The sequence below is a fragment of the Myxine glutinosa genome, chromosome 1, assembly GCF_964187855.1.
Source record: "Myxine glutinosa chromosome 1, kmMyxGlut1.1, whole genome shotgun sequence".
In the NCBI taxonomy this organism is placed as follows: Eukaryota; Metazoa; Chordata; class Myxini; order Myxiniformes; family Myxinidae; genus Myxine; species Myxine glutinosa.
In genome coordinates this window covers 275,835,475-275,850,583 of record NC_136261.1, presented here as the reverse complement: position 1 = coordinate 275,850,583, position 15,109 = coordinate 275,835,475, and the positions used below count along the sequence as shown (strand labels likewise).

General features: G+C 53.0%; 1 protein-coding gene across 6 annotated transcripts in view; it reads right to left on the bottom strand.

The window, feature by feature from the left end:
- LOC137413669 (uncharacterized) overlaps positions 1-8,911 on the bottom strand; it is a 108,937-nt gene extending 100,026 nt beyond the window's left edge. For 2 of the 6 annotated variants that reach the window (XM_078765952.1, XM_068099107.2), the window contains exon 1: positions 8,686-8,911. In XM_078765952.1, the coding sequence (XP_078622078.1) occupies positions 8,686-8,755 (70 nt within the window). In that variant the 5' untranslated portion in view covers positions 8,756-8,911. The other 4 variants (XM_078765957.1, XM_068099110.2, XM_068099108.2 and 1 more) reach the window with 4 other exon arrangements.
- Positions 8,912-15,109: the final 6,198 nt, after the last annotated feature.

Below are 15,109 nucleotides of genomic sequence, written 5' to 3'. Positions count from 1 at the left end.
TCCACACTTTGAGAAAGTGGCTCGACAGTTAAACTGGCCGGAGGAGGCCTGGACCATACTAGTGCAAAGTGTGCTGGTGGGAAAGCTCAAGAGATTTATTCAGCACTACCAATGGACCAATGTGCAGATTATGAGGTATTGAAGAAGCACATCCTCAAAGCCTATGAGTTGGTTCCGGAAGCTTACCGGCAAAAATTCAGGAATGCCAGGAAGAGGGAGAGTGAGACCCATGTGGAGTTTGCCAGAGTGAAAGAAAACATGTTTGATCGGTGGTGTGAGTCAAAAGGAGTCGGGAACGACTTCGAAGCATTGCATGACCTGATGCTGGTGGAGGAATTTCAACAATGTGTCCACGAGGACATCAAAGTGTACCTGCAGGAAAAGAAAGTACCGAAGTTGTGGGACGCAGCCACCATGGCAGATGATTATGCCTTAACACACCGGATAGGGGTCCACGAACCTAACTCCTCGCCTAGATCTCCGCAGGGGAGGTGTGGAACAGCAGGTGCGGAGAACGACAATACATGGCGGCGGCCTCGAGATGAATATGGGGACAACGCTGATACCCGAACTGTTCGAAATCAGGGGGCTACGGGCCCAAGACAAACTTATTTTTCAGGGGGCCCGAGGCAGACCACGAGTTTTACCTCCGGGCCTACTTGCGCTTTTTGCAAGAAACCTGGACACTTGATGTCCAGTTGTTACCTCATGAAAAGGGAAAACCCAGAGCGGAGTCCGACTATTACCACTCCGAATGCGATGGCAAGCGTAAGAAATCGCCCACAGAAGAGTTACCAACCATTTATTTATGAGGGGTTGGTCTCACTCAAGGGAGACTTGACTAACCCAAGACCGGTTAGGGTGTTGAGGGACACAGGAGCCCATCAATCCTTAATGCTTGAAGGCATTTTGCCATTGTCAAAGAGTACCGCAACTGGTGATAGTGTTCGGTTACAAGGGATCGGTGGCTGTGTTAGTGCCCCACTTCATGTCATCCATTTGGAATCCGATTTGGTGTCAGGACCGGTCACCGTCGGTTTACAAGCCACGCTTCCTGTAGAGGGAGTATCTGTGATTATCGGGAATGATTTGGCCGGGGGGCAAATTTATGGTAACCCGAGGGTTGGTAAAGAGCACAGCAGGGAAAATAATACCACACCAGCTCGGGATGGCGAAAAAAGTTCCAAGTTATTTGTAGGGGGACTGAACTTCAACACAGAGGAAGAAGTTCTGACCTCTGTCTTCAACAGATATGGGCCGCTGGTGGAAGTGCGGGTGGTAAAAGACAGGGAAACGCAACGGTCAAGAGGGTTCGGCTTTGTCACGTTTGCAAGCACAAGAGACGCCAGAGAGGCAGAGAAGAATTGGAATGGTAAGGATTTGGAGGGTCGGACCATAACAGTAGGGAAGGCATTTCGTAGGCGTCGAGAGGTCTACAGAACAGGACAACTTGGCAGTAGTTTTAGGGTTGGCAGCAGCCGATATTACTATGGAGGCTCCCAGAGTTACGGCACCTCTCGAAAGAATGAATGTCAGAGCACTGGCCGAGAAGGAGACCGCCAGTCAGGTAACGGCTGGGACACGGGGTCCCACCGTAACTGTTAGGAGTCTGGCGAAGTTGAAGCACTATATACGGGGGAGCCGCCGAGCCGGGGCTCCTACACGGACTAACCGTGAACGCCACGTTCTTAAAGGCGTCCAGGTAGTGAACTTTCCTGCACGGACTAACCGTGAACTCCACGTTCTTAAAGGCGTCCATGTAATGAACTTTCCTCCCCGGACTAACCGTGAACTCCACATTCCTTAAGGCGCCCATGTAGGGAATACTCAGCTGGGCCTCCCGAAAAAGTGCTATCGAGAGGTTTAAATTTGGGGGCTTTGGTCACCACCTCTTAACCATCATTCAAGAGAAACTAGAAGTGGTTGACGCTTGGTCCAGAGTGAATTAATCTATGGGTTTTGGTGAAATTTTGTTGCTTTATTTTTAAGTGATAATTGTGCCCGGGGGGAACTGATGATTTGGGGGGGGGTGAGTTATCTGGTTTGTTTATCCAAGTTGGCCGGCAAAGAAAGTTTTCGCTGGGTTCAAACTTTCTTTCTTGAAGGGGGGGAGTGTTACGGATTTATGTGGATTTATGTGAATTACTATTCAGGTCTTTGCTTATCAATGTGTAGTCGAGTAACGGTTGTTGTGATTAAAGGGTCAGGAGCCCTTCTGGGAAAAAGGAGACCGGAAACGGAAGAAGAAAAGACATGAGGTCCTGGAGAAGCGACGATCTTCTTCCTCTTCCTCGCCCAGCTCCGACGCGAGTTGGGATCGATATAGAGCAGCGTGGAGGACGCTGCGTTTGAAAGCCCGTCTGACAAAAGGAGTTACCTGCGCGGGGTGATTACCCCTTGACACGTCAAGTTGCCGTGGGTTCGTGCACGGAACCCAGCGTCCGGCACAGTTCGCCTCACCGTCTACAAGGACGTGTACGGGTCGCACCTTGGGCCTCGCGTGCGTTGCAAGCCGCGCTTGGTTTTGCCCCATTGCTTGGCAAGGAGGTGTGCGCTGCAGCAGCTGTCCCCGGTGCGCGACGTACACGTTTGGAGCACGTCCGCCCGGGGTTCGTTCAACCGCCCGTGTGCGGAGAAGCCGACCATCATCTTGGTCAGGAGGGGCCCAGAGACATTGTGAGGGACAGAGACCAAAGGGGTCGTGAGTACCCAAGGGGTCGGGAGTGGGGAAAGGGGACACACATATATAAGATGGCCATCTTAATAATATTGGTGATTAATTGTTGATTGTTGATGGTTGTTGATTGTTGATTGCTCGGGGAATATATTATCGATTATTCCGGATCCTTGGTGTGGGGTTTCTTATTGACTGGAAGTCATATTGATTGCGTTACGAAAGCGTATAAATCATTGATCTTTCTGGCGGAGTTCCTCTCACGGTCCGGGGGTTACCGAGACCAGGTAGTTACCGGGAGGACCACGTAACACTAGTCTTGGAGTGTGTGGGACAGAAAGAAGGAGGGTGTGGGACAGAAAGAAGGAGGATGTGTGACGAGGTGGCCCAGGTTGCCTTGAAAGGCTCACTTTGGATATGGAGGAAGTTTATGGAGGCACGTCGAACGGTGTAGGTAGAGGTTACGGAATAGAAATGGAGGTGTGTGAATGGTGTGTGTGTGTTTGTGTGTGTGTGTGTGTGTTGCAGGAATGGCTCATGAGTGGGTGTGGTTTTGCATGAATGGTTTTGCATGTTTGCATGAGTGGTGCATGTTGGTAAGGGTAGGTGGTTGGTTGTGTGTGTTTTTTTTTTTGTTTTTTTTTCCGTTACTATTATTATTTCTTATTTTGTGTATGTGAGAGAGTGAGTGGGTGAGGGTGTGTGTTTTTGCATGGGTGTGTGTGTTTTTGTATGTTGAGTGGTGTATGTTGTAAGGGTAGGTGGTTGGTTGGTGTTGTGTGTGGATGTTTGTGGATGTGTGTGTATGGGCGTGTATATGAATGATCTGGTGTGTTTTGTTGGTGAGTGGTGAAGGGTATAAAGGTGGGTGTTTGAGTGTTCCACCATGTTTGTTTGGTGCTGTGGATTCTGGATGTGGAGGCGATTTTGTTGCTGTAGTCTGCGTTCACACTGCCTGGGGGTGGGGGTATGTATGCATCCAGGTGTAGTTGTTGCATGTGGATGTGTATGTACCCCTGACGGCCCACCTTATCTGACCGTATCGAGGTTGAAGGGCCGAAACGGGATGATGCTGAGGACCTCAACTGAGGACCCGGTCAGTGCTAGGCTCAGGCTTCAAGAGCGTCGGGGTGTTTAGTTACCGAGTATCGCCAAGTGCCTTAAGCATTAAGAACAAGTGCTCCATTTGAAACCATTGATAAGGAACGGCTGGCTAAATAAGCATGCGCTAGGGCTAGATAGCTGCTTGGTAACTGAACACACTCCGGGTTTTCTCCCATTCAGTTTAATGTTAATTTGCATACATGTTACAAATGTTTAAATGATGAATTGCGAAAGATGATGGGAATAGAGCCTGTGATTGATGCTGTGAAGAGGAACAGGTTGAGATGGTTTGGTCATGTGTTGAGGAAGGATGAAAGTGACTGGTTGAGAAGAGTGATGGAAATGAATGTAGAAGGAAGTAGAGGACGGGGAAGACCAAGAAAGACTTGGCTAAAGATGGTGGAAAAAGAAATGCGGGCAAGGGGGTTAACAAGGAAAGATGCAGAAAATAGGGCAAAATGGAGAAGATTGTCATGCCTGTCATGGGGACCGCAAGGCTAAGCCCCACTCTAGCAAGGAAAATGGCCTTAAAATGCATGTTGTTGTGTTGTAGTTCAATGTTAAAAAGCAGTAGCGACTGTTTCAAACGGTAAGCCTACGTGTTTGTGGTTTATAATATTTTTGGGGTGCCCCACGAAACGCTATGTGCCATGATAAGCTATTCATGAACGTCAACACGTCGTTTGGCCACGTTAAGAGGAGGAGAGGGGGGCAAATTAAGTCACAATCACCTCCATCGTGTGACACTTAGTCCACCTGTCAAGTTGGGTTGAGATTGGATAAATATCAACGGAATGCATCACGGTCAGACAGACAGACACCTAATTGCGTACTTTAGTATGAAGGGATGATGAAAAAAAATTGACGACAAAACGTAAACACCACAACCAAATATAAGGCAAAGACATAACCAGGTATACAGTACATGCTTTTGCTATGCGTCTCCAAAACAATTAATACAGTCAGATTGACATTTTACACATCCATAGAAATAAAGTGAGGAAGAAAAGGAAGTGGGAAATGTTAGAGAAGCCAGGAAAACAAATAATCTAGCAAAAAAAAAAAATGTAGGGGGTAGAAAAACCTAATCGGCTTGTTCTTGTCACCTAACTCAAACACCACGTTTGTCATAAGCAGTCCACACCTTTTTGAAATATATTGCTCTACATCATTTTTTGCCCCATCTTCTCTCAATGGTGAAGAATCATGTGACAAATTAAAAGAATTATCTCATCCGGATCTTCACCAAAATCTAATCATTCCATCCGTCTCACAAACCCAACTTGTCCACAAAATTTCGTACAAATCGGTCCACAACTTTTTGAGATATCCTGATCACAGACAGACAGAAAGACAGGGATAACATAACTTCTGTCCACAATTGGTGGTAGAGGTAAATACAACAAAGACACGATGGATCCCATCCAGGAAACTTTGGTTTGATGAAATGGAAAGAGCAACTTCTGATCAAACCAACACTGTAACAGATCATGAACCAGAAGCCAATTTGTCTTTTATCTTTTACTCTTAATTAAATTTATCTGTCTACAGAGGAATGAATTCTTACAAAAAAAAAAAAAGACAAGTCAGGAGACGACGATGGTTCACGAGCGAGCGATATTCAATGACAAAGGTCAAAACCGACATTGAAAATATATAAATAGGAATGTATTATCTATTATGAGACTAGTTAGCTACACAACATTGAAAATTCAGTTTGATTCCGACAACTCTGAAAATTTGACCTTTGTGACCTTCAAAGGTCAAAGGTCGAAGATTCTGAAATTTGTTGGAAAACTTGTATTTCATGATGTATGTGATAATATAAAAACATGTACGACATTTCACCCTATCAGGAAGCGAACAATGTAATAAAACCATCAAAAATCGACTTTTCTAAATTTTGTGACCTTGACCTTGACCTTGGGGCGAAAATGAAAAATCGAGCTCCGTGGGGCTAGACACATGACATTGGCCTAACCAAATACCGAAACCCCAGTCAGATTCCACCAAACCCCTCGGAGAAGATGTAGCTTGAACTCGATTACCCCCTAAAAATACATCTTTTTCGGGCATGGCTCCGCCCACAATGGGCGCAATACGCCCACTCCAGGCAGGACACAACTAGATCATGATATCAACCTCCCACCCAAGTTTCATCAAGATCGGATGATATCATCGGGTAGTTATGCTGCGGAAAGACAGACAGACAGACACACACACCTATGACGAATATAGTGGTCACTCTGTTTGATAGCTCGTGAACCAATTGTAAGGCTCACTTGGCTGCACCTGGAAACCAGCCGAAACCGCTGAAAGTAGCAGCTGAAACCCAAATCCTATCCAGGTTACTACTGATGACTCCATCTTTGCTCTTTACTTATTTGGGTTCTTTTTGATGACTCCAATGCAGTATTTGGCCTTTCATTTAATTACTTTTGCAGTTTGTGGTCCACAGAGATTAAAGAAAAAACAAGCCTGGTTAAATTGAAAAAAATCACATTCATAGATCAATGCAGATCTGGGACATGAGTGAAGAGATAAATTGGCTGTGTATGTTCCATTGTGGAAAAGTAATTAAGTATTTTGCATTATTTCTCAAGTGAAGGAGAGGTTTGCTAACCGCCGTGGGAAAGAAGACGCACATCTGCGTGAGCCATTCCTCGAAGCAAGAGTGCTCGTTTCGCTTGCTTTGAATATGGGATCACACCCGAAACGTCACTTGACTCCCTCTCCCACGGCGGTTGGTGGAGCTGTCAACATTCGGTGGAGAAGAAAAATCATCATTTTGTCGCCAACGCAGAGTTTTCACACACGAGTTTTTCATTAATGATTAAACAAACTAGAAGAGTAGTAGTAGAGATGGAGGAGGAGATCGAGGTTGTTATCCCGGTCCTGGAAGTAGCAGTGAAGCCTGGTGTTGGCTTAGCGGTTAGGGTGCCGGCTTGGGATCCTAGGATCCTTGGTTCGAATCCCGGTCGATCGCTGAATTAACGCCAGGGGGTTCACTCAGCCTGTCATCCTTCCGAGGTCGGTAAATTGAGCACCAGCTTGCTGGGATGAATGATCACGGTGTGTACCCCAGTTTAGAATAGGTACACCGTATCCCTGCGCATCGTAAGAGTGTGACCAAGGGTTGGCGTCAGGAAGGGCATCCGGCCATAAAAACATTGCCTCAAACAGGGAACCATGATTGTCATGGGGCCCGCAAGGCTAACCCTCGCTCTAGCAGGGAAAATGGCCTTAAAACGATCATTCATTATTCATTCATTCAGTAGTAGTTGAGAGAGAGAGTAGCGAGCATATGAGAGCATATGAGAGCATATGTGAGTAGAGAGCATATGTAGAACATATACATATCTCTCAGTCGAGAGCAAACCTCCACCTGATTGGCCATATCACTCAATGGTGAAGAATGACTTAAAAAATAATTCTAGCTGGATCCGGATCTTCACCAAAATTGAATCTATTCTTCGTTGTCACACACACAACCTGTCCAACAAGTTTTGTCCAAATCCGTCCATAACGTTTTGAGATATCCTGCGATGTATCGTTTTTGGCCCTATCGCCCAATGGTGAAGAATCACTTTGAATAATTCTAGTAGCCGGATCCGAATCCGGATCTTCACCAAAATCTAATCATGTCGTCCTCGTCACATACGCTACCTCTCTGCCAAATGTCGTCCGAATCCGTCGACAACTTTTTGAGATATTTTGTTCACAAACGGACAAACAGACAGGTGTGAAAACATAACCAACATGCACCTTTGGTGGCGGAGGTAATAAGTGCATGATATTGTTGATGTCGACATCACGATCAAATGCTTTAGTGGTACCATCAGTTAAGTGACATCTAGAAGGGCACTTGGTGGAGAGAGCATACCTCCGCCAGGCTGAACAGTTTATGTTTTGTATCCCATTGATCGGCCGGATCTGGATTCAGACCTGAACCAAAATCTAGTCAGCTAGTTCTCGTCATCTAGCCAACTCAACCACCTAGTTTGGTTATAACCCGTCCACAACTTTTTGAAATAACATCCTATATATCGTTTTTGGCCCCATCTTTCAATGCTGAAGAATCACTTAAAAATTCTTTAACTGCATCCGGATCCTCACCAAAATGGGATCGAGTCTTCCTTGTAACACACCCAACCTGCTCACCAAACTTCTTCAGAGTCTGTCAACAAACGTTTCGCGATATCATGGACACACACACACACACACACACACACACACACACACACACACACACACACACACACACACACACACACACACACACACACGATCCCCATCGATCGCAGATGGCTGAGGTAATAATGGGGGCACGTCTTGCTAATCCGTTACAATGGAATGCTCGTCTCTGCTAAGGTTCCTGTTAACTTGCGTCGGTGGACAAGACGAACAATGGATTTTATCAACCAGACGTTGATAAACAAGTTTACCTTCGTGGGAAACGACGCAAAAAAAGGAAATGAAAAGAAAGAGAAATAAGACGCTCCCTCCGTCGGTCTCCCGCTCGAAACTTTCCCACGGTCGCTCGGAAAGGAATTCATAAACTTTGGCACCGTTTATCTTGTCCGCCGACGGACACAGACACTTCCTTCACATAAACGAGTCACAAGTGAACCAGATCACCATCGTTCCTCGAAAAAGTCCTTTATACAAGATTTTTTTTCAATACCACAACATCCGCACAAATACCTCAACTAAACATCCCTCAGCAAAGAGAACAACTCCGTACAAAGTTCTATTGAAAGATGGTGATTTTTCCCCAAACTCAGGATCGTGATGACATCCGACCAGCAGGCTGAGGGTGTGTCCGGATATTCATGCGTGCACCTTTATTAGGAGGAAAATATACAGGATATATAGGTAAATAATAAATAATCCGCAAGATACGTTACCTCGAACATCAAAGCTCCCCTCACACTCGTCAGCAGCATCTCCCGAACCCCCTCCATCAGAGTCCGACATGAAGACCGATGATCTCGGCTCTTGCTTCACGATGATCGGCACAAAGCACCGGAAACCTCGGCCGGGTCAGTCTGCCGGCCTAAGCCTAACACACTCAGACTCACGGTGTGCGAGGAACCGCACCCCCCACGCCAATTCAAACGCCGATTCTCGAACAACTTCCTGAGGTGAATTTTAGTCGTTGATATTTTATAAACCCTAATCTAGTCATTTAAAAAGAGCTTTGAGAGAATTTACTTCGAATTTCTTTCTGAACGATAAATTGAAAAGAAAACGTAAACACCAGCCGAGCTATCGATTAACACTATTATACATCCGCGCAATTTAGCGGATGCTCTCATTGTGTTCGGGTGAATATACCAAATACATAAATATGGCGACAAACTCGGAGGGAGGAGGATTTATAGATTGCATAAAGATGAATCATAAGCATTGATAGACACAATTGTTTTCTATAAAATAAATATTAAGTGGATATTGTCGACCCAAATCGAATGCTTTAATTATACGTTAAAGCGCGGCGTTACGCGCGCTGCTTGCGAGCAAGGAGGAAGCGGACAAGCGGTAACTTATAAGCGTCTTTATTTCAGGAGCTCACTGTAACACTAGCGCGCTCCGGGCTGCGCGCCCTGTGTATATCCTCAGGCCACGCCTACCCCTCAGGCGTGGCCGCCGCCCACTTGGTGCGCGGAATGATGTCACCACGCCAGTGGGCTTTCGTGTCCGCCACACGCGCCCCCCCAGAATTCCCGCGCACCTGGAGGGCCAGTTTGCGGGGCAGACGGATGACCCGGCTGAAGCGCCCCCTGGCGATCGGCTGCGTCCGGGGTGCAGGGATGCCAGGTGGGATGCCCCTGGCTGCACCTGGGATGGGTGCAGGACCGGGGGGCGGCGTGGCGGCGGGGCTGGGCGGTGCCGGGGGTCCGCCCGCAGGGGGGCGGCCCCGACGCGGGGGTCGGGCCACTGGCGGTGGATGGTCCACGTCGAGGTGGGCCGGCTTGAGGCGGTCTACAGAAACCCGGTCAGGAGTACCGCCGATGTCCAGGGTGAAGTGCTTCGCCCCGGTCTCCAGCACGAGGAAAGGCCCGTCGTACGGGGGCCGCAGTGGTGTCCGGTGGGCATCGTGGCGGACGAAGACGTACTCCGCCGTGCAAAGCTCCGGGGCGACGTGCGTCGGTGGGTGCCCGTGGCATGCCGTTGGCACCGGGGCGAACCTCTGGGCAGTCTCTTGCAGAGCGGAGCGCTGCTGTGCCGCGGACCATGGTGCCGTGGAGTCGGGGAGGAACTCGCCCGGCACCCGCAGCGGTTGCCCGAAGACCAACTCCGCCGCGGATGCGCGCAGGTCCTCCTTGGGCGCCGTCCGGAGGCCCAGCAGGACCCAGGGGAGCCTGTCGACCCAGCCGCCGTCGCGGAGGGTGGCCCGGAGCGCGGCCTTCAATGAGCGGTGAAATCGCTCACGCAGGCCATTAGCCTGGGGGTGGTAGGCCGTGGTTCGGTGCAGCCGAACCCCGAGCCCCTGCGCGACCGCCCCCCAGAGCTCCGAGGTGAACTGGGGGCCGCGGTCGGACGAGATGTCTGAGGGGGCGCCGAACCGGGCGACCCAGGTGGCGATGAAAGCCTGCGCGACGTCCGCCGCCATCGTCGACGCCAAGGGCACGGCCTCCGGCCACCGGGTGGTGCGGTCCACCATGGTGAGGACGTGGGTGAAACCCCGCGAGGGGGGGCAGAGGTCCCACCAGGTCCACGTGGACGTGGTCAAACCGGCGTTCCGGCACCGTGCACGGGGCCAACGGGCCCTGGGTTGTGCCGGTGCAACTTGGTGTGCTGGCACGCGAGGCACGTCCTGGCCCAGCCGCGGACGGCCTTCCGGAGGCCATGCCAGACGAACTTGTCGGCGATCAACCTTTGGGAGGCCCTCACGCCCGGGTGGGACAGGCCGTGGATGGCGTCAAACACCTGGCGCTGCCAGCCCGCGGGCACGATGGGGCGAGGCCGCCCGAGGGAGACGTCACACAAGAGGGCCGTGCCCGCGCCGTCGAACGGCACCTCGGTGACGCGGAGGCCCGTGACGGCGGTCCGCAAGGCCTGGACGTCGGGGTCAGCGGCCTGGGCCGCTGCCATCCGGGCATAGTCGATGTCGAGGTGGACTGCGTGGGCGACGGCCCGGGAAAGGCAATCCGCCACCGGGTTGTCCTTCCCCGCAACATGCCGGATGTCCGTCGTGTACTCGGACACAGCCGAGAGGTGACGCTGCTGCCGGGCCGACCACGGCTCGGTGACCTTGCGCATCGCGAAGATCAGCGGCTTGTGGTCGACGAAGGCCGTGAACGCACGGCCCTCGAGCAGATGGCGGAAGTGCCTGACCGCCAAGTGAAGCCCGAGCAACTCGCGGTCGAATGTACTGTAACGGCGTTCGGGCGGGCGAAGCTGCCGGCTAAAGAACGCCAGTGGTTGCCAAGCTCCACGCACCCATTGCTCGTGCACCACGCCCACCGCGTAGTCCGAGGCGTCGGTGGTGAGGGCGATCGGTGCATCGGGCGCCGGGTGCGCGAGCATGGTGGCGTTAGCCAAGGCGAGCTTCGCGCCCGTAAACCCCGTGTCCATCTGCTTGGTCCAGGTAATGTCGCCTTTGCCCGGCTTACCTCGGAGAGCTTCGTGCAGGGGGCGCAGGAGCTGGGCGATACGGGGCAGGAACCGATGGTAAAAGTTCACCATGCCCAGGAACTCCTGCAGCCCTCTGATTGTGCGGGGGCGCGGAAACCCCTTCCCCGCCTCCACCTTGGCCGGCAGGGGGACGGCTCCGTGCCTGGTGACACGGTGCCCCAGAAAATCGATTACGGCGACGCCGAACCGGCACTTTGCGGGGTTCACAATCAGGCCATGCTGGCCCAGGCGTTCGAAGAGTGTGCGGAGGTGGCGTAGGTGCTCTTCGCGGGACGCGCTGGTGACGAGGATATCGTCCAGGTAGACGTAGACAAAATCCAAGTCGCGCAGGACGCTGTCCATCAGTCGCTGGAACGCCTGAGCCGCATTCTTCAGACCGAAGGGCATCCGCAGGAACTCGAAGAGTCCGAATGGTGTGATGACCGCCGTCTTCGGGACGTCCTCCGGCCTGACGGGGACCTGATGGTAGCCGCGTATGAGGTCCACCTTTGAGAAGAAGGATATGCCCGCGAAACGGGTGGAAAAGTCCTGAATGTGGGGGACGGGGTAGCGGTCGGGAGTGGTGGCGTCATTGAGACGGCGATAGTCCCCGCACGGTCGCCACCCCCCACCGGGCTTCGGCACGATGTGCAGCGGCGACGCCCAAGCACTCTCCGAGCGCCGAACGATGCCGAGTCGCTCCAGGGTAGCGAACGCCGCTTTTGCCACCGCCAGCTTCGTCAGCTCGAGGCGGCGTGCCCGGGCGTAGACCGGTGGCCCGACGGTGGGGATGTGATGGGCCACCCCGTGCTTGACGGCCCCCGCCGAGAAGGTGGGCCGTGTGAGGGCCGGGAAGCCGGCGAGGAGGCGGGTGAATGCGTCCGCTGCCGGAAGCGTACAGATCAACGTGGCCGGAACCGAACCGTTCGGCAAGCTGCTTGGCAAGCTGCTTGGCGAGCCGCTCATTGAGCTGCTCGACGAGCTGGGCAGCGCACAAGCGAGCGAGCTGAACATCTCGGCCTGGACAAGACGTCTGCGCTTTACGTCGACCAGGAGCCCATTAGCGCACAGGAAGTCCGTGCCAAGCAGTGCCATGGGCACGTCGGCGGTGACGAACGTCCATCGGAAAACCTGCCCTCCGAACCACAGAGAGAGGCAGCGTTTTCCGTACGTACGGATGGGCGTCCCGTTCGCTGCAAGCAGCGCGGGGCCCCCGCCCGCGGCGTGCTTGTCTGACGTACCGGCGGGAACGACACTCACCTGCTCTCCCGTGTCGCACAGGTAACGGCGCCCGGATAAGGTGTCCGTTATGAACAGCAGGCTGCTCGAATGGCCGGCGCTCATCGCCACTATTGAGCGCCGGCCCGGCGTTTCCCGACCTGTTGAAGGAGCATGGCGGATGACACTGCCGAGCCTCGTGACCGAACTTGGCGTGGAACCAGCACCAGGTGGTGGAGCTGGAGGAGCGCGGCTGGCTCTGCCAGGCCGGTGGAGTTGGCGGGTTTCCCCGCGGTGGCGGTTTTCGCCGTGGCGGTGGGCGGGGCGTGGGCGGCGGTCACGAGGTGCATATCAGCATGCTGCGTATGCTGTGTAAGCTGATGCTGTGGATCAGCATCATCAGCAGCATCAACCTCGAGGTCCGTGACGGCCGCAAAGTACCTGTCCGTCTCGGCTGCCAATGCTCGGGGTTCCGTTGGCCCGGTCCCGGCCAACGCGAGGCGAACCTGCGCTGGAAGTTGGTGACGGAAAAGCGCCCGGAATAGAGAACCGGGGGCTTCGTCGCCCAACAGTGACAGCATATGGTCCATTCGGACCGACGGACGCGTGTCGCCGAGCTCGGGGAGATCCAGGAGGCGGTCGGCCCGTGCGTCGTCCGTGAGGCCGAACGTGGCTAGGAGTAGCCGCTTGAGTGCCTCGTACTTGTGGCCGTCCGGTGGGTGGCGAAGGACGGACACAACTCGAGCGGCCGTGCCGGGCCCGAGGGAGGCGACGACGTGGCAGTAGCGCATGTCGTCGCCGGTGAGGCGCCGAAGCTGAAATTGGGCTTCGGCTTGGACGAACCAGACTTCGGCCTGGGCCTCCCAAAATTCGGGAAGTTTGATGAAGTTGGCCATGGCAATGGCATCATGTATGGAAGGATCGATCCGGCAGATCCAAAGTCGAGGGTCACCAGTAAAGCGCGGCGTTACGCGCGCTGTTTGCGAGCAAGGAGGAAGCGGACAAGCGGTAACTTATAAGCGTCTTTATTTCAGGAGCTCACTGTAACACTAGCGCGCTCCGGGCTGCGCGCCCCGTGTATATCCTCAGGCCACGCCTACTCCTCGGGCGTGGCCGCCGCCCACTTGGTGCGCGGAATGATGTCACCACGCCAGTGGGCTTTCGTGTCCGCCACAACGTACCATTATTTCATTGTCACAATAATGGGGACACATGTTAATTTTACTATAATTTGAGGTGTCTGTTTGTTTGTGGGTTTGATCTCTTATGCACTCCTGAACCGCTGGACAGAATGAGATGAAAAACATGTGGTTGGACTCGGGTTGTTGGTTTTAGCTCGAAGCGCGGTGCGACGCGCGCTACTTGTATAACAAGGAGGAAGCGGACAACGCAGTAAGTTCAAGAGTCTTTATTATAAGAGCTCAACTGAAGCACTGGAGCGCTCCGGGCTGCGCGCCCGGTGTATATCCCGCGGCCACGCCTACCCCTCGGGTGTGGCCGCCGCCCACTTGGTGCGCGGAATGATGCCCTCACGCCAGTGAGCTTTCGTGTCCGCCACAGGCTCGTATTTACCGTTGGTTGGGGTCATGTAGGCCTATGAGTTTTCCCCTATCGTCTTGTTTACTTTAATTAGACCATCTTCCGGGTTCTTTGTCGTTAATTAGCCGAATCATCTCAGATCATATCTAAATCTATTTTCATTTTGAACAGGTTCCAGGGCTCTGCTGCTGATTCTGCTGGGGAAGCTTAGAGCTCTTTCATATGGCCCCCCAATAGGAATTTCTGAATATGTCAGTGCCTGCAAGGGGCGATATTTTTGACCTTCACCCTGAGCACCACAAACCATCACTACGCCACTCTGTGTGTATGTGTGTGTCTTTCCGGGCCGTAACCTTTTTACCATTTGAGCTTTTGTCATCAAACTTTCACCAAAGCTTTATTTATGACTAGCAGAAGTACCCGGCGTTGCCGGGCGGGGGAGGGGAGGGGAGGGGAGGGGGAAGGGGAGGGCGGGGTAACGGGGGGGGAGGGGAGGAGAGGGGGGGAGGGGAGAAGAGGGGGGGAGGGGAGAGAGGGGGGGAGGGAGAAGAGGGGGGGGAGGGGAGAAGAGGGGGGGGAGGGGAGAAGAGGGGGGGAGGGGGAGGGGGAGGGAGAGAGGAGGGGGAGGGAGAGAGGAGGGGGGAAGGGGGGAAGGGGGGGAAGGGGTAGGGGGAGGGGGAGGGGGAGGGGTAAAAGGGCGGGGGAGGGGGAGGGTGAGGGGAGAAGGGGAGGGGGTAGGGTGGAGGGGGTAGGGTGGAGGGGGAAGGGAGGGGGAGGGGAGGGGGGAGAGGGAAGGGGGAGGGAAGGGGAGGGCCAGTCAACAATGACGTTGCTGTTCTCATGGTCGGAGAGCAGCACAACAATCGCGACATCGGCCTGCATCTTCGCAACAGCACGAAGCGGATTTTGGAGACTCACCGATCCTGTGACGCCCTGCAGTACTGGCGTTGCCAG